The 18,235-nt window shown below is 42.2% G+C and overlaps 3 protein-coding genes across 6 annotated transcripts; 2 read left to right on the forward strand and 1 right to left on the reverse strand.

Moving 5' to 3' along the window:
- The first annotated feature begins 1,508 nt into the window (after nt 1-1,508).
- Nucleotides 1,509-9,255, forward strand: LOC117225582 (uncharacterized). 3 transcript variants are annotated; one of them, XM_033479270.2, is made up of 8 exons: nt 1,509-1,693; nt 1,842-2,038; nt 2,110-2,301; nt 2,374-2,631; nt 2,702-2,749; nt 2,815-8,753; nt 8,888-9,007; nt 9,070-9,255. In XM_033479270.2, exons 1-8 carry the CDS (start codon nt 1,674-1,676, stop codon nt 9,154-9,156), a joined length of 6,861 nt encoding a protein of 2,286 aa, XP_033335161.2. In that variant the 5' UTR covers nt 1,509-1,673; the 3' UTR covers nt 9,157-9,255. The 3 variants fall into 3 exon arrangements, with proteins under 3 accessions (XP_033335161.2, XP_033335162.2, XP_033335164.2); XM_033479271.2 differs by lacking the exon at nt 2,702-2,749; XM_033479273.2 differs by lacking the exons at nt 1,509-1,693; nt 1,842-2,038; nt 2,110-2,301 and having other exon boundaries at nt 2,471-2,631; nt 2,688-2,749.
- Nucleotides 9,192-11,953, reverse strand: LOC117225584 (uncharacterized). 2 transcript variants are annotated; one of them, XM_033479276.2, is made up of 6 exons: nt 11,700-11,944; nt 11,574-11,619; nt 11,312-11,483; nt 11,149-11,235; nt 11,057-11,084; nt 9,192-10,987 (listed from the first exon to the last, which is right to left on the reverse strand). In XM_033479276.2, exons 1-6 carry the CDS (start codon nt 11,776-11,778, stop codon nt 9,591-9,593), a joined length of 1,809 nt encoding a protein of 602 aa, XP_033335167.2. In that variant the 5' UTR covers nt 11,779-11,944; the 3' UTR covers nt 9,192-9,590. The 2 variants fall into 2 exon arrangements, with proteins under 2 accessions (XP_033335167.2, XP_033335165.2); XM_033479274.2 differs by having other exon boundaries at nt 9,192-11,084; nt 11,700-11,953.
- A 719-nt stretch (nt 11,954-12,672) lies between these two features.
- On the forward strand, nt 12,673-16,064 carry Arpc4 (Actin-related protein 2/3 complex, subunit 4). Its single transcript, XM_033479277.2, has 4 exons — nt 12,673-13,296; nt 13,760-14,086; nt 14,172-14,342; nt 14,425-16,064. The coding sequence occupies exons 1-4, from the start codon at nt 13,294-13,296 to the stop codon at nt 14,428-14,430; spliced, it is 507 nt and encodes a 168-aa protein (XP_033335168.1). The 5' UTR covers nt 12,673-13,293; the 3' UTR covers nt 14,431-16,064.
- Nucleotides 16,065-18,235: the final 2,171 nt, after the last annotated feature.

Below are 18,235 nucleotides of genomic sequence, written 5' to 3' on the forward strand. Positions count from 1 at the left end.
AGTTACATGGGCCTGTAGAGGGTTAACGAGGCACTCGAGGCGATCTCGAGTGCAGACATTTGAATGCGTTTCACAGCCCGGCTACGTGCAATTCTTTGCGACGCATCTCCGCGGTTATTTCGATGCGGTAAGTGCTCCTATGCCCGAGTTGCGTTCTCTCATTGTGCAACGATTCGAACGGCCAGAATTCGGATCAGGGGTTTCGGTTTCGCGTTAGAATTTCATTTAGCAATTACAAAAGAATTTTCGTTTCGTAATTATGCAGTTGCACAATCGGTTGGCGCCGACCGTAAACAACATACCAGAACGATGACTTGTAGCCGTGCTCGAAAGGGTGTCGACCTACTAATCGTGCAGTGACAATTTTTTCGTTCTGTCAGCGATTTGTTTGGTAAAGTTCACGTTCTTTTTTTTTATTTTAACTTGATCCGTAACTTCGATATGGATTTTATTCGTTTGAAATCCTGTTTCTATTTTGCATTAACGGATAGTGGGAAAGTGATCGTATTTATTAATTATTAATTTATTAATTATGCAAACAATTACAAATTCAATCGCAATTCAGGGCCATTAGAAAGCATGAATTACGTCACAGTTGGGCAATCGGAAAGTAAGTTCAGAGAAATTTGCTGAATCGACAACGTGTGAGAAAACGATACAACAACAGTGTAAAATATGATTAGTTAACACACAGTAGTTAACCAAACTTGAGAGAGCGATTAATTATGTTTCGCAATATTGGCATTTGTCATTTTATACGATATCGATGCAGTACGTTCTCCTGAACAATCCTGTGCCCTTGGTTTATTTTTTTATTCTTTCATTTTGTCATAATTAATGTTTTTAGGCGACCTTGCATTGGTCTCGACTTGGCGAATGTTGCGCCTCTTTCGGAGAAAAACTGAAGCTCTGTTCGGGGTCCGTACAGCGCCAATTGGTGCAGTGGCGAAACGCTCAAACTATTCGCCAAAATCGACTGTCAGTAAATTTGGCTAACAGTTTGAGCATTCTGCCGCTATACTAATTGGCGCTGCTTAGAGATTTTAGACGGAACGTGGGGTTTTGTGAAAATAAACTAATTGATATATTATATATGTCGAATCGACACATATAATTTAATTAAATACTTAATATTTTTAATTCAAATTTTATTTTGAAATAAAATTATTAAACAAATAAATAGATTATTCCCGTTTCATGTAATCGTGTTCACTCTAAGAACATTTATTATCAATTGATTGCTCCTTTGTAAGAAACATTAATAATTGAATTAATATTTACAAGGTGGCAAACATTTCATTAAGATAATTTATTAACTTAGTTGATATTAAAAATTATCGATGAAATAGAAAATGTCAATTATCTACATTTGCCTCAGGAACATGTATGTGACTCCATCTATCCGAGAAAACTGGAACTATTAGTCTTCCGGTTAACGAAAGAAGAGCTAGCATTCCCGTGGGAAAATCGATAGATGGCGGGCAGGTTTGAACGAGCGTAGCGGGAGCGGGCCTGTTCGCCAGAGTTTTTATTTCCGCGATCGAGCCGAGACAGGATCGAAATGTCAGAGTTTGGACGATGGTTTTCGAGTTTGTGTAATGTCAGTGACAAGTGACGCCTTTGCGCTTCTCGCGGCGCATTCTTCGCGCGAAACGATGCCAAGGGGATAAATTATGCCACGAAAGGAGAACACGTAAGTGTCCAAACAGATTGTTGTCTAACCTCGTCCACCATTCTAAACATTTTCACTGTATCACGTCCGATGCCTCGATGAAATGAAATGTCATTGTTCGTTCGCTTGAATCGTAACCGGGCGCACGTTAACGTGACTGTCTTTTCAGCAAAGCGAAAACATGGGAGCGAGACAGAAGAAAACGTATGAACACTTACTTCAAAACCTTGGCAGATCTTCTGCCGCCGCACCAGGAAGGTCGCAAACGCAACAAGGTCGACATCCTGATCCAGGCATCAAAGTACATCAAAGACCTCCATAGCCGCACAGACGAATTGTTCTCCGCTCATGCTTCAGAAGCACACAGTAAAAGAAACAATTTTTAGGATACGCTATTGCAAACATCTTTCATGCTAATTAATTGTAATTGTCTACAGAGGAAGAATTGGCTCGTCTTAAAAAGCTTGTAACCCAGTTGTTCTCTCGCACACAGTTGTTGTCTACATTGTTGCGTGAAGCTGGGATCACTGTACCTGCAGAACCAGCCCTTGAAAAGATATCCCCTCTAAAGTGGTCGAATAAAATTAATGTGGAGGATGCAGAGAAGTACTTCGATAAGCTAGAAGAAAGTAAGGTCAAACGGTACAATGGGAAGTCATTTTTTGAAATGTTTTACATACTTAAGGAATATTTTGTTACAGTAAAAAGTTCTGAGAACAAGAAGAAGAAGAAGTCTGCAGAGCTTAAAGTGCCTTCTAAAAGAAAATGTGTGAATTCTTCTCAGTCGTCTACCAAAAAGTTGGCAGAGAGTAGTGATATTTCTAAGGATGTGAATAGCTCAATTGAAAATCAGGAGAATCAAGTGAATTCTGCGAATAGTAAAGATGAGAACTTGGAAGCAGCAGGAAATATTTCAGAATCTGGTTCAAAGGAGTCCGGATGTTGTCAAACGAACACAAGTAAATATTCTTTTTTAACTGGAACTTTGTGCCAAATGTGTAGTAAAAATATATAGTTCTATCCCATTAGGTTCAGATGTATCAGAGAATAGTCCATTGAATGGTAAAGCGAGTAATGGTAGGTATGGGTAAACTCTGAATAATACAAATTGCAAAATCTTACAATTATTGTGTTACTTCCAGCATTGCAGAAAGTGGAATCTCAAAAGAAAGTAAAGAAAAAGACTAAGAAGAAGGACGGAAAAAAGTGTGCAACACCCTGTATAAACAATTCTGTGACCAATTTAACACCAAACACTTTGATACTGTCCGGTGGTAAATTAATGCCATTAGTAACCCCCATGACATCGAACATTATTGTGAACGCTCCGCAGCAGCCAACAAACCCGATAATTCTTAGCAATACGCAACAGAATCAGATGTTTGTTATGCAACCATTGCCCAACCGTGTACAGAACTCCGTCGTCTCTATTTGTAACCAAGCTTTGATCAACACTGTACAAAAGGTGACCTTGAATACCGTCCCGAACATCCATACAAATGTGGTAGTTGACTCACAGAACTGGGCGTCGAACGTCAAGAATATAATCAACGCGACGAAAATCGGTGGACACAAGGGCATCTTGCCCAAGGGCAAGGAGGTCACGAAAACGACAATGGCGTACAAAGTTCCTATCCCGGCGGTTCACAAAGAGAAAGTGGAGAAACTGAAAGAAACTAAGAAGGAAGAGATCAAATCGAAAGTGAATAAAAGTCACACGAAAAGTACGAAAAATCAACAGCTCCTGGAAACAACGGACGAAAAGATCGATAAAGATAAATGCGGGAAAAGCGAAGATTCTAGTACTTCCCAGAAAACATGTCTTAAACGATCTTCGAGCGCAGAAGATGAAAATACCGACGAGCCAGTCGATAAAAGGCAAAAGACAAACGAGAGCGATGATAACCTTGTTAAGACGCTGTCTGCGTCAAAGACAGATTTTGCTGTAACTTGTAAATCCATCGAAAGTTTGAGGCATGTGATAGAGAAGATAGGCGAGAACACAGAAACTTCAGATAACAATCACGTCTTGATGGAATCGAATGAGAAAGAAATCGAGACCAACGTCGAATGTCCAGTCTCATTGTATTCATCTAGCAAGGACATAGCTGACTCTTCAAAGAGTATAAACAATATACAATGTGAGAACAAGAAGTTAGAAGCATCAGGCACAGTGTCGCCTGTCCCTTTTTCGGAGGAGCATCTGAAATCTAACGAAGTCGATTCTCCGGTCACTGAGTTCAATATTCCAGAAGACAACGCCTTAGTAAAGTCAGGAAACACTATGGACAGTTCAACCTCTAAATCTCCGTTGACAGAGGTAGAAGAGGCTGTTCAAGAATCCGCGGATTCTAAAAAAGTCAAGGAAGTGTGCAATTTAGGCACTGAGTTCGACAATCTGTTGCAGGTCACGCCTAAAGACCCTGAAGCTATCGAAGGAACAACAAATCTGGAGAGTAACAAAATCATTCTAAATCTCGATACAAATATCACCACAACATTGAAACCGGAAACAAGTATAGCGGTTTCATCTGATCCCTCCACGGAATCCTCCCCGCTACTTCCAGTTAACATAGTTGAGGAAGAGGCTAAATTACCTAAGACGCCAAAGGACGAAGTGCCCAAAACGTCACTGTCATACAACACAGAAAACTCTTTCGTTCCCATTGGCAACAGAGCTGACGGCCTCCACTCTGATCTATCTAACGACATATTCGCTTCCTTACAAGTTCCTTCCAGTTCCCATAATTCTGAATCTATATCGCCCACAGCAGCGTTCCTAATGGCTTTTCCGCTGGTGTCCTCTTTGAACGGTAAAACCGAGGTACTAGAAGAGGATATGAAAGAGGACTTCAAGTACCATAGTCAGACTCCACCGATGCTGTTGCAAATTGGGACCATGGAACCCAATAGTTTTAAGATAAAAACATCGTCGCCGTCCCATTCAATCGCCGAGAAACGTTTGAAGGCAGCTTGCGATGAGAAGAAAAGTCTGAATCCTCCTGCCAGCGAAGCTGTAGCTTCGGAGATGATTGTCTCTGTGGAATGCAGCACTGCTACTAAGGCCTTGCCCAAGGTAGTCAATGATGAGCCACTTAGGGAGCCCTATAAGATTGTTCAGAGTGTGTTACCTACTTTAGAAAAGTCTGCATCTTCTAATTCATTCTCTCAGACAACTTTGTACTCCATTGCAAATGTGTCAGCTAGTAATTCAATCAGTACAAACACTCAAGCAGGAGGAAACTGTCAGAATCAGCTAACCAGGAGCTTACAGAATACTATAACCACTAGTGAGAACATCATCGATTCCCAAATTGGTACTGTATCCAATCCAAATAAAACAGATCAAACTAGTTGTCCGGTGCAAGTGTCCACCTGCGACACCAATGTCCGTTACTCTACATCCCAAGACTTTCTGTCAAGTTACTCAACGGTTGTGGATAACACTCTTAACAATCTACAACAGAGCTCCACTGTTTGCAATAATACAACTATCCCAGAAGTGAACCCTACTGGACTAGGACAAAGTGTAGTCCCTGACGTGTCACAAGTTTCGCAGTTGGTCAACACGACAACCACCACCAGTGCTTCTTCTTTGCAGACCATGCAGATAGATTACACGCCTCAAATGAAAGAAAAAGAATCGCATAGCTCTCGGGTTGCTTATGCAGTCGATGGGAAGGATGCTTTAGTTGATTCTAACATTGTATCCAACACCAGACTTAATTATACCGGCCATGTTGACAGGGTTCTTCCCGCTTCGTCTCAAACTATGCAACAGGATTATTCTATACAGCCAAAGGATACACTCCCTATCCTTTCCAACCAAGATATGCAAACTGTCTACGATCCACAGCCAAAGAACAGTCATGTTTTAGCTACATCACAGAGTACACACAACGAGTACGTTGATCAAAATAAAAATCTCTCACGAAAGGACACCATATCCTACTCAACCAGCAACACGACTAGCAGAACTCAAAGTTATTCAAAGGATTCAGTACCGAATTCATCTGAGAGTCATTTCCAACACAACTACCAGAAGATGAAGGATTCTGAAACAACAGTGAATAATATTGTAGATCAGGACGCAAAGTTAAATGATATGTTGAGATCGAAGACACAGGAAGCACAGGATCACAGACACGAGACCAGTTATACTTCGTCGAAGAAGATGGACATTGATCCGTTTGCTCAAACGTTCTCTTATGGGGTAAAGGAGTCCATAAATACGCAGGCTGAACAGAATGTTTTGAGTCAGAACACTGAGAACATGTTCCAAAGAAAGCGAGAAGATACTCAGAATTATAGTTCTTACTCCAACAAGGACATAAAGAAGATCAACACCAGTTCTGCAAATCCTATAAACAGCAAACCTTTAATACAAAACGCACCTGTCTCGCGTTACTCGCAGCAGCCGACTTCTTTTGTCGCCACTTCTAACTACGAACAAAGTACAGTCACTGACAATCATACTAAGTCAACGACCACCGTGGCTCACTCCTCTAATTTCAGCATTCTGTCTTGGACTACTTTGTCGCCTGTCGGTGGTAGTGGCAACAACAACTTGGTGCAGTTTGAGCAAGGTCAGAATCAGACGGACAACTCAGAGCAGAAAACTATTTGCGAAAATTATAATTACGTTCCTTTGCACAAAGAGAACTCTAACTATTCTAATGTGCTGACAAATGATGTTTACTCTAATAATTCCACCGTAACTGGTATAGACAAGTCTAGAATGAAGTCCGGAATGGAACCTCAAAAGCAGCCTTTTGTTGATCCTTCCAAAACAAGAACTATTCAGACGAATGTTCAGTCATCAGGTAAACAGAGTCGCATGCAGAGTCAAAGTTCATCTAGTAACAACGACTACGCAAAGTTCAACGCTGAAAATAAGAACAAATCTAAGTATGCCATAGAGTCGGAGTATATTCAGAATGAGTACTCTGGAATGGAGCAGCAATCCCAGCAACAGCAACATGGACCAAAGACTCACCAGTCCATGCCTCAAAAGCAGGACAAAGCTGTGTATCCGATGTCCACTTACGATACTCAGGTAAATTTCGATTTGCCTGAGGTCAGCACACAGATGAAATACTCCGTGGACTATACTAGTTCGAACTTCAAATATCCGGACAAGTCTCAGCAACAGAATCAGAATAAGTATCAGCCGTTGGTTCAAGGACAGATTCCCACTCTACAGCATGAAAGTGTATCGTATAATAATGATGGGAAGCATGGGCAACAACAGAGTACAACAAAGACTAAGACGAATCAACAACAGCATGCTATTAGAGCCCCTGTAAACTGGATGATGCCGCCTGAAATCAAGCACAATGCAAACATCGCTGATATGATTTTACCGCCTATTGGAAAGGAGCTCGACTTTTGTCAAAACAATCTCTTCGCTCAAACTCCATCGTACAATCAAGGAACACCTAACCAGTTTTATAACAATTACGATGTGGCAGCTCATAGTTTTCCCAATTTACCAGTTCTGCAAAGTGAACCCAAGAGGACTTCAGAGGTATTTTATTCCGAGGAACAACCGTTTCCATGGTCTCCTACGAAGACTACCGTTCATGTTGAACAAAGTCAACCGGTTAAAGGTATAGATCAGCACATTGTGCCCTCCAGTCTTCCAACACTGGTCGGTGATTTGGACTTGGGCACTAACATCCCTGAGAAGCAGAACTTCCTGTTCGGGCAAGTGCCGTCCAGAGTCTCAGCCGACCAGAGCAAAGACCCTAGCAAGGACAAGGAAAGTAATGTCACTGGCCGTGACTTCCACACTGTTTTGAATACTCAAGCTATACAACATCCAGGTTCTGTCTCATCGTTTCTTTCTGTGAGTCAACTGGTGGAGCATGAGAAGGCTGAGAAGTCTCATCAACAACACCATCAGCAACATCATCATCACCCTCATCACCACCATCACTCTCATCCACACCAACAACAACAACAGCAACAACAACAACAACAAGCTAGGAAGCATCAAAGGAAGAGTAATACCAGTCCCAGAGGAAACAGCAAACGACAAATGGACATTAGAAAACAGACATCAGGCAATGATCAGCTGCATCAGAGACACGAGGACCAGAAGTCGTCTGGTCATACTTTCTCGGAGCAAGGATATCAACAGCAACAACAACAACAGCAAAAATATCAACAAAATAATGTTCATTGGAGAAGCAGGAATTGCAAGAGCAATTACACTGCAGAGGCATTGATAGGAACAAATAGCAGCGTTCATGACACGATTCAGGACAAGCACGCGTCTATAAAGTTCACAAATAATTATCCTCAGAATAAATTTCAAACTAGTCTACCAACTGCAGATACAGTCATGCCAATTAACTATTTTTCTAATACCGATGACGGGAGTGGATATGGACAAATGGTTAATCAGAACTTCAATTCGTACACGTACTCTTCCAATGCTAACATTTATCCTACTTCAAATTTCATAACAAGCATATCTAACACTCCTACTAGTTATATGATGCCACTACATGACAACACTGATTATATGGAAGCGAATGCTTTTCTTCTGCCGAACGTGGCAACTTCCTCGACTGTCACTTCATCATCAACGTCTACAGTAACAACATCGACTTCCAATGTAAATAGTAATACAAAGAACCATCAGCATTACGCAAAGCATCCACATTGTGACAAAAGAATATACTCAACCAACGCGAAGAAAGGGAAAAGAAAGGGTCTGGATGGGACCATGCAGAACTTGGAGTTCCCTCTTTCTGGAATTAACTCGCCCTTGGAGGATTATCACCATTCCGCTACTTTCTTGCCACCGCCGCCACCCCCACACGCCAGCCCCCTTTATCAAAATCACCCGCAAGCGAATGTGTATACTAAAGCTGTAAATAGTTTGCCACCACCTCCAGCGGTTGCTGGCCCTCAAGGCGTACCAACCGTGGGGACAGCAGGATTTTCAATGAATCCAAACATGCCAAGGGGAGGAATCGTTTCCAGTAATCCCATGGCCATGAGCCATCATCCTTCCGGCACCAGTCTCACTAACTTCAACTTGAGTACCATATTTCCTGAGATGAATGACAAAGTATGTGAATCTACTGATGGCGTGAACCCTTTATACTTGTATAAATATTAATCATAATTATTCAAATATAAAGGGTTGGGAACGATACTAGTCAGACACTGAGAGTATAAGTAACTATTAAACTTGTTCAACAGATTACGGGGTATAAACCACCAAACGGTATACCAACCGGTTTAACACAACCGCCCAACCAAACGACAGCATACGCACAGAGAACCAATTATACAGCAAATCCCCTCTGCCATTTACCACAGGTTTGTTTTACTGAATAATTAACAATCCATAAAGTAATAATAAATATAAATGTTGTCCTCAGGTGTCGGAAGGAAGCCAGTTTGGTAACGGCGTTCCTCCTCCTCCACCACCACCTCCTCCCGGAGTAATACATTATAAGAATGTGTGATAAAGTAAGTACGAATGCGGAATGAGAATCATTGATTACTGTACATATGTATATAATTACGTAAATGATTTAAATTAAAAGAAATTGATTTAAGCACCATTCCATTCTGTTTTACATTCTTCAGCATTCAGTTAATAGCTCTAAAAATTTAATTGTATATTTAAGGTTACAAACGTTTACATAACGAACATTTCGTTAAAGTCAATAAAAAAATCGCAGAGTATTAAATCATAACAATTTCCATCCTGAACTCGTTAATAATTTACTTGACTCTGAACTGGAATAAATAAATATTTAAGGAACTATTTCAGATGGAAATTCTTATTGATGTCAATAGATTATCACCATTATAGAGAACTGTGAAATTTATCTTGATTGCGCAGTAAACAAATATCATAGCTTATTGTTACATTTCTAATTCCCTGTACACCAAGTTACCTCAACTCTTTAGTAGGTGGTTTCATCGGAATCTTACCGAAGGTAAACTTTTCCGCCATATACATGCCTTTCTCCTCATAAGTCAATTGATCCTCTGTTGAAAATATACTATCATCTATGATAGTAGCGGTCATAGTAATACCAAACATGGATGCACCAAACTGACCACCGGAGGACACAGTAACAGTGTTGGCCGTTTGGCTCTGAGCAAAATTACCGAACGGTGAGATTGTCTGCTGCGTTCTTGGTGCGAAGGGGTTGGTGGTTGTAGTCGTAACTGTAGTATTCGTGGTAGCAAAGGGCGAACTCTTTGAATCCCCACTGACTGTAGATGTTGTAAATGGAGATGTCGTAGAGGTAGGGGTACCAAAGGTGAGCCCAGTGTTTGCAGTGGTACCAAAAGGTGTGCTGGATGGTGTCACGGTGGTACCAAACGATTCGCTGGTGGTCGTAGCCATGCCAAACGTAGGTCTAGAAAAGGGACTAGCTGTAGAGCTGGTTGCATCAAACTGCGAGGTTGCGGGAGCAAAAGGGCTGCTGGTTGCAGTTGTGACTGCACCGAAGGGAGCCGCATTAGACGCTGCAATAGCAGCTGTAGGTTGAACACCAAATACGTTCACAGAAGATGTAGACGCAGTACCACCGAATGCATTTGTGGACTGAGCTGCTGAGCTGAAGGTGGAAGTAGTATTAGCACCTCCAAACACGTTATTCGACCCACCGAATCCTGACTGCTCGCCAAATATGGGCGCATTCGAGCTTCCAAAGTTCGCTGCACTGCCAAACACGGGAGCTCCTCCAAAGGCAGGCTTTGACTGAGAAAAAGGTCCAGAGTTGAACGTCCCGGTCGACGAGGTTGTCCCGAATAAAGGGGTGGTGCTCTGTAAGGTTGAAGAAGTACTGAAGGGATTAGCTGTGGATGTTTTGGCAACTCCAAATAAGGATGTGTTAGTTTGAGAGGTAGAGCCGCTGAATATCGATGGTGTGGACGTTGCTCCACTGAATACAGATGTTGTCGACTGCGATGTTTGCGGTCTGGAAAATAGATTGTTGACCTGATTGGACGCTCCGAAAACGCTGGGTTGTCCGAAAACTGGCTGCGACGATCCTCCACCGAAAATAAAACCGCTGTTTGAGTATGAATGATCACTACTGAACGTAGTGGAAGTGTTTGTTGTTCCGCCGAATACAGAGCTAGTGTTGGTTCCAGTACCAAAGCCTAAATTGTTGCTAAAGCCGGCAGTTCCACCAAACACGGGATTGGATGTGGTGGTCTTTCCAAATATCGATGAACTACTGCTAGTGGAAGTGAAACCTCCACCAAAAGGGTTGTTCTGATTTCCAAATGTTTTATTTCCAAATACATTGGAGGATGAGGAACTGCTTGGAAGACCTAATTGAGGAGTTGCAAATGAAAAATTCGACGATTTTCCGGCGGTATTTCCGCTTGTCGTTAATTTACCTTTTTGACCTGTTCCTTGCAGTTCTTTCTGAAAACAGACATTTACCAATCAGATCTCCTGAGTTCTACTTAAGTGTTTATTGTTTACTCACGAGCATCTCTATGGTTTCACGAGTAGGATTCTTTAAGGCCTCCCTTTTAGCCTTCATGTCTTGACACAATTTTTGATAGTTCAGTTTCTAAAAACAGATATGAAGGATAAGTGACTTAAGAACTTGTTGAATATTTAGCACACTAGAGTCATTGTATATATACCGCTTGCTCGATCATTCCATTCTTCTGTGCCTGATACATCTCCCATCGAACTTCCTCTGGGGATATGTCCTCCATGCCAGGAATATTTGGTTTTTGTTTGAGAGGTGCGAAACAGGAGAGTAGCCATTGTTGTCCCCTTTCTGCACTGAGTACTTCTTTTGCAACCACGACCCTTATTATAATAATAAAGATTAGTCAAGCACTCTCAAATTTATTAAAAAATTAATCGTATCTTTTAAGACTAAAATCTAGTAGTACGTACGCTGTATATTCGTCCTGATTGTAATTTTCAGGCTTAGCATTGTTTCCTAAAAAAGGGACAAATCTAGGTTAAAATAGAATAAGTTTTTTATGCTATTAAAATTACGTTCTAAATTTATTATCTTACCGAATGTATTTATATGTTCAAATTGACAGTATTGTCCGAAGCGACAATTGCCTTGTCTATAATATTTACAAATAACCATAGCGCCCACAATTGGTAGTCTTCAGTGTTGCAAAACAACACGTACAACACTACACCACACTTCAAATTTCGTGTGTCGTCAACTAATTTGTGCGGGAATCACAGACCATTCTTGTGAATAATAGAATTAAAATTTTCACACAACGCCATTCCATATTGTGTAAAAACAACAAACTAGTAGATAAGTGTTATCAACACACGATAAATTCGAGATAAATATGGTAGTGTCATTATGACAGTATATCAGAACTCATATTTGATTTAGGATTAGCATAGCGGCGCCATATACCTTTCATAAATACCAGTTTTGCTGTTGGTAAATTCGGCTACCAGTTTGGGCATTTTGCCACTGCATGGTTTGGCACTGTACGGACACTGAAAAAAGCTTAAAGATTTCGCCGCAATGGTGCTGCTATTATCAATTTTAATCAAATCATTCACACTTGAATAAAAGATAATATTTCAAAGCTTTTCCGTCGAACATTTTTAATTTTTAAGCTACCATATTAAAGATAGAAGAACGCACTTTATTACAGGTCAAAATAATTACGATGGCATGCTAAAACTCTTAAAATAGATATACGAATCTACACAGTCATAATTGAATTAAATCATCTGTTATTGAAGTTATTGGTAATTGAAAAAGAAAAAAAATAATATATATATATATATATATATATATATATATATATATATTTATATTTGTTTTTCAATTCTTTCGTATACAGTAATTATCGGCAGCTCAAGTACATAAGTACCTCCAGTGAATTGTTATTCATTTCGGATTGCCGCCCGCCACAAATTCAAACATGAATCGCTAAGGCTACGTTCATGGACTCGAAACTTGTGTGCGCACGCGCACTAGAAATTAGTGTCGAAAACCGTCTGAGTTTCGCCTTCGTAAGAATCCTTTGTGTTATCACGTGTGGCCTGTACGTCAGATTTTCAAAAATTGAATGCGACCGTTCCAAAGAAATGTGCATATGCAGTTTGCTCACTGAAAGAGTAACAACTCGTTGGAACGTGCGTAATGACAAATTACACAGCGACGATTAAATTATATACTCTGTATCGTATGCTCTGTGACTGTATGCCATTGAGCAATACCGAATAAGAGAGAGCTCTCGTTTCGTCTGTCGAGCCCTGGTTTGTTAGAGTGGGGCGGACGGACAACTATTTTGATCGTCGGTGTGCGAGCAAAGGCACCGCGATGATTTTCGGACAGGATGCGTTCTGAATCTGTGCAAATACGTTGACTACCGCAAGCTATTTCCGTGGTGATTTTCATCGCGCAACAGGAACAGGAAAACGTACGTTCTCGTTATCAGTGAACGTACGGAACACGCCCCACGCCGTTGAAATTAAACCGGCCGAACTGAATTCCCCCTTGATATGCTCGAAACGTAATGTGTCATCTTTCACGTGTTTCCGTGGATCTTTCATGAGAAGAGTGAACCGTTTGAACAGCCACGACGCCGTTAGATCCCGATCTTGATTTTCGCAGCCCCCACGCAAAATGGTAAGAGCCTGTTCTACTTTTTCACGAAATAGGTTATGGCAATTTGTATTCCTAGAATCGAGGCAATTCCTTAGTAGAATTTTTCGATGCTGCGAATATACCCTCCACGGTCTACTATATTGCCATGCTATGTTCTGTATTCGTTATTCAACTGATTGATAATGATCTTAACCGTATATAGCGATGTGTAACTTTCGAGTCACACATTAGTCATTCGCATATTCCCCATTACATTTTATCGATAATAATTTATTGTTCCATCATCTCTTCATAATTCTAGAATCTTAGTACTGTGATTTTGTAGTGTTTCAAAAACTTCTTCTGCACAAAAGATGATTTTGCCACCCAATTTCGTTTTACCCAATCCTTAGTCCTTGTTTTACAAAAGATTATTAAGTGTGCTGGCAAAAACGTTAACACCTGCTCCAAAAAATAATTCTAATTTGTTTCCTTTGTCTTGCAGTCAGCGACTCTGAAACCTTACTTAACAGCAGTGAGGAGGACTCTCACTGCTGCCATGTGTCTTGAAAACTTCTCTTCTCAAATTGTCGAGAAGCACAACAAGCCTGAGGTGGAGGTGAGAGACAGTAAGGAGCTCCTTATGACTCCGATATTGATCAGTAGAAACGACAAGGAAAAGGTGCTGATAGAATCCAGTGTGAACAGTATGAGAATAAGTATTGCTGTGAAACAAGCCGATGACTTGGAGAAAATCCTGTGTCATAACTTCACAAGATTCATGACAATGAGAGCGGAACACTTTGTCATTCTCAGGAGGAAGCCTGTGGAGGTAAATCTACCTATTCATGGGAAACCGTGTTCACAAAAGAACATACAAATTGACTATATTCATGACATTAATTTTATCTTTACAGGGCTATGACATTAGTTTTTTAATCACAAATATCCATGTAGAACAAATGTACAAACATAAAATTGTAGACTTTGTGATCCATTTCATGGAAGAGATTGATAGAGAGATCAGTGAGATGAAGCTGTCTATGAACGCAAGAGCCCGCATTTGCGCGGAAGAATTTCTAAAAAGGGTTGGTAAACGATCAAAAGAATGACCGAATAATTAATTACAGTACATTACGTCAATCGTTTGACCGATGATGTTGATTTCAGTTTTAATTCCTGGGACACAGTGTGTTGCCGACATAGCAATAATTGGAAAGATCAGGTCGCTAAAAGTAACAGTGCCCGTATGCTGGTTATCGCAGTTAGTACTAATTTAAGGATAACTTCCTGTACCCTGAACCACCCTTCACTCGAAATGCCAATTACCCCGTTGTTCTCCGGTCACGAGCATCCATTAACTAACAGTTCCCGATTAATCGGTATTGTCTCCAGCTGTGTAACAAGCAACAAGTCTGAGGCTCATGTAAGTACAACACGGCATTGATTCACTGCGCCCTAAGCTGTAACAAAAATCGGGGAGAATACAGTTTGCTTTTCCCAAAAATGCAGCGAAGTAGAATGGCGAACAACCGGCATCCATTCAAGAGAGCATTTCAAATGAATTTTAACGTTCACAAGTCTGGGATATAAAATTGTATTAAGACGTACTTTATAAACTTTACATATTGCAGAGGTAGCATACTAGAATGAATCCGAGAATTTCGTCGAAGTCTAAAAAACTTTTTCCATCTTGTAATCGTGGTGTGTGCATGATCGATCCGATAGTGTACATTTTTATGAGTACGTATTCGTTGACGTACTGAGAAAGGATCCGAGATATCTCTCAACACAGGATCAGTTTGTTAAAGGGGACGCTTGTTCGGTGATCTATTTAATAATTATCGTTTGATATTGAGTACTTTTACGAGAAAATCTAGCACAAAGAAAGAGAGAGAAAGAGAGAATGGAGGAGCATAGTGCGAGAAGGCTTATTCCGCTGATCGGCGGGCAGGTTTTTTAACGGACATTCCTAATCGTGAAGCCATCGTTTATGTATCAGTGCATCGTTAACACTAGTAATTGTAAACACGACTAACGTCCACCGACACTGGGTATTGTAATATGTTCGACAACTGCCAAAACACTATTTAGCGTAGCGGACCGATCGAGGGACTGTAATTACGATTATCTTTAACGGTACGAATAGTCCTAAGGTTTCTGCACCTAAAGGGTTCTTGCCTAAGGACCACCTCCGATTTTAACGAAACTTGCATCATAGAACTGGAAACAGTATTTGATATCAAAATTATATTTAGTCGTCTTCCGTCTCGGAAGTTATGTTAATCAGATTTTTAGGAAATTCATTTACAAGACAGTGTTTGAATTCAAAATTATCGAGAAGATGATTCTAGAGAAATAACCGATGCTTTTCAAAGTTTTCTATGATGTGCAAGTTCTGTGAAAAATAGTGGAGTAGCTTGGGCAGCCATGGGTGCCCTTGAGAGTATCACAAAAGCCGCAGTCTTCAAGGCGGCAGTAATTATTAAGGGCAAGAGAGGGTGTAATTCGAACTTTCACCGATTCCCACTTGGAACCTGTATTCGAACACCCTGTGAGAGAACGTTGCGTTTGAATTATTGCTGGATGGTGTTCGATAGTCCCCTTCCAAGATGCTATTCGACTGGCGCTTACTCGAGAAAACGGTCTAGCAGTGATCACAGTGCTTCTCAGAGTAAAGGACGTGAGGGCGATGTGTGCGTAATGCGTGCAATTCCTTTTGCATTTACAAAGTTCTATTTATCTTACGAATCATTGTAACCATATGATTTAATACTAATGTAAATACAAATAAACGAGGAGATTCAGGACTTTCGCCGTCTTTATCCTTCCACCCAAGTTTTATTTGCATATTGAATCGTATCAAATCTATACCGTCAACATTAATTTCTCGACAACAAGATTAGATCGTCGAAGAAACTACCCCTAAGACCTGATCCCGCTGTCGAAATTCTGCCTTCCTGCGTGTCTAAGAACAGTTGATGCAAAATCTCCGAATAACTAAATATTTTATTCTACAAAACGGAGATCGACTTGTTCAGCTTGAGTTATTTGTTTGCTAGGAGAAAAATCGGGCAACAAATCGTAGAAGTGTCTGCGGAGGCGTGAACCGAGTGCAAAGGGTCAATTAAGGTCGTTCCGAGTGATCGCAAAGTTCCCAGGTGACCGTAGCACTCCTGATAGCCCGCAACCTGTCGCGCGAGTCACAAAGGCCATCTCGAATCATGGAATCCGTCACGTATTCACGGCGACTCCTCTTTCCATGGGGAAGGGTGCCTTGCAGGCCAGTCGCACGGCAATCGGCAATGCCATTCACAGTGGCAGTCCGCGAGTTTCCCGGCGACGTCCTCGCGCGAGTTTCGATCGGCATATCACCTTTGTGCAGTTCTTCGCGGTCACAGTGGCTCCCCTAATGGGGCGGCGTTAATCAAATAGAGCGTGACAGTCACCTGGGGGTAGCTCCGGCACACATACATCAATTGCCAATTTTCGAACGCTTTCGGTAAACATCTTCGAAGACGACGGTTCCCCTCGAACCTCTGAAAGTTCCTCCGGGGTTTTAGATCATTCCAGCCCCTACCTGCAAAGCTGGCAATCCGTTTAGCTGGGTGACCCTTGAAAGGATTTTCAACTTGAACTTTAACCGAGTTCATTTATTCGATTTCCATTCTTATCGAATCGACTTCTACTTGCAACGCCGGCAAGACTGTGAGATAATAGAGGGTTGCTGAAATCTCTAACTCTGGCGAAGCCGTATGCTATCGGCGATTTCGCGGCAGCTATTTTTCAGATTCTCACTCGTCAATTTTCTCGCGCAGTTTTTAACCTACTTCCTCGAGGTCATCTGCTCTAACTCATACAGCTAACGATTAACTGTTAACCGACGTTTCGCTGTTTCGCGATTACCAAAGCCACGAAGATTCCTCATTATCTCGAGACGTTGCAGTTTGCAGATGAGATCGATTAGCTAAAACAAAAAAGAACTGATTGACAAGGCTCGGATCACCGCGACAGCGAAAGAAATCGGACAAGGCCAAGGGGTTAACAGCATCCGGACAAAAAGAGCAGCTTCTCGAGTGCCGGATTCTGGAGGAGCGAACTCGGTCCTCGGAGCAATTATTAAAAACAGAGAAACAGTTAGCGGGGGGAGGTAGCGAGGGGGTCGAAGAACGAGGTGGGAAGGCAAGGGGCCGCGGAAGCACCGGAAACAGAATCCTCTCGCGGAAAGTTTTAAGCCCGCGGTCGTCTCGCGGCCAGTTACCAACTTCCGCGAGGGTGGCTGCGCTCGCAGAGGGCGACAGGGGGTGCGGGCAGCTCGGCTGCAACGGGGCTCCGCGTAATCTCGTTCGCGGCGGTCGCGATTTCGAGATTACCGCCGTTTCCCGGAGCCGCGCTATTTTCGAGGGTGAGCTGCTCGACCCCCTCGCCCTAACCCTGGGCGCACGCGGAAGATTGTTGACAAACTTCCGGCGCCGGCGGGGCCGGCGTCGTTCGCGAACCCCGCTAACGGGGGTTTTACCGTCGCTGATCCACCGAAAACCGCCGCGACAACCCTTCCCTCTCTCTTTCCACGGCCGTTCCCGTTTATTCGGCGGGATCGCCCGGCGAAAAGGGAGAGAAACTCGGCTGCTAGCGGAGACCTTCGAGGCCCACATCGCTAATTCCTAACGAGCGCCCAAAAATACACCGCCGGAGAGACCGGCTGCGACGCTCTCGGCTCTAGATAGCTGCTGGTAGAGGAAGAGGGCCGAGGAAGAGGCAGGTAGACGAAAACGAGCCGGATAAATAGAAGCTTACGATTAGAGAGAGAGTTTTCCTAGCTACCCTCCCTCTTGTCTCGCCCCCGACCCATCCCCTCCCGCTTGCCCTTCATTCGAGTATACTTGCATTCTGAAGGGGTTGTAGCTCGCATTCTTCTAACCTCGGACGGGCTTTGCTGCTGACGCTCGAACGCGTTCGCTGCCTTCAATCGCGCCGTTCA

Source organism: Megalopta genalis, chromosome 2, assembly GCF_051020955.1.
Source record: "Megalopta genalis isolate 19385.01 chromosome 2, iyMegGena1_principal, whole genome shotgun sequence".
NCBI classification, from domain to species: Eukaryota; Metazoa; Arthropoda; class Insecta; order Hymenoptera; family Halictidae; genus Megalopta; species Megalopta genalis.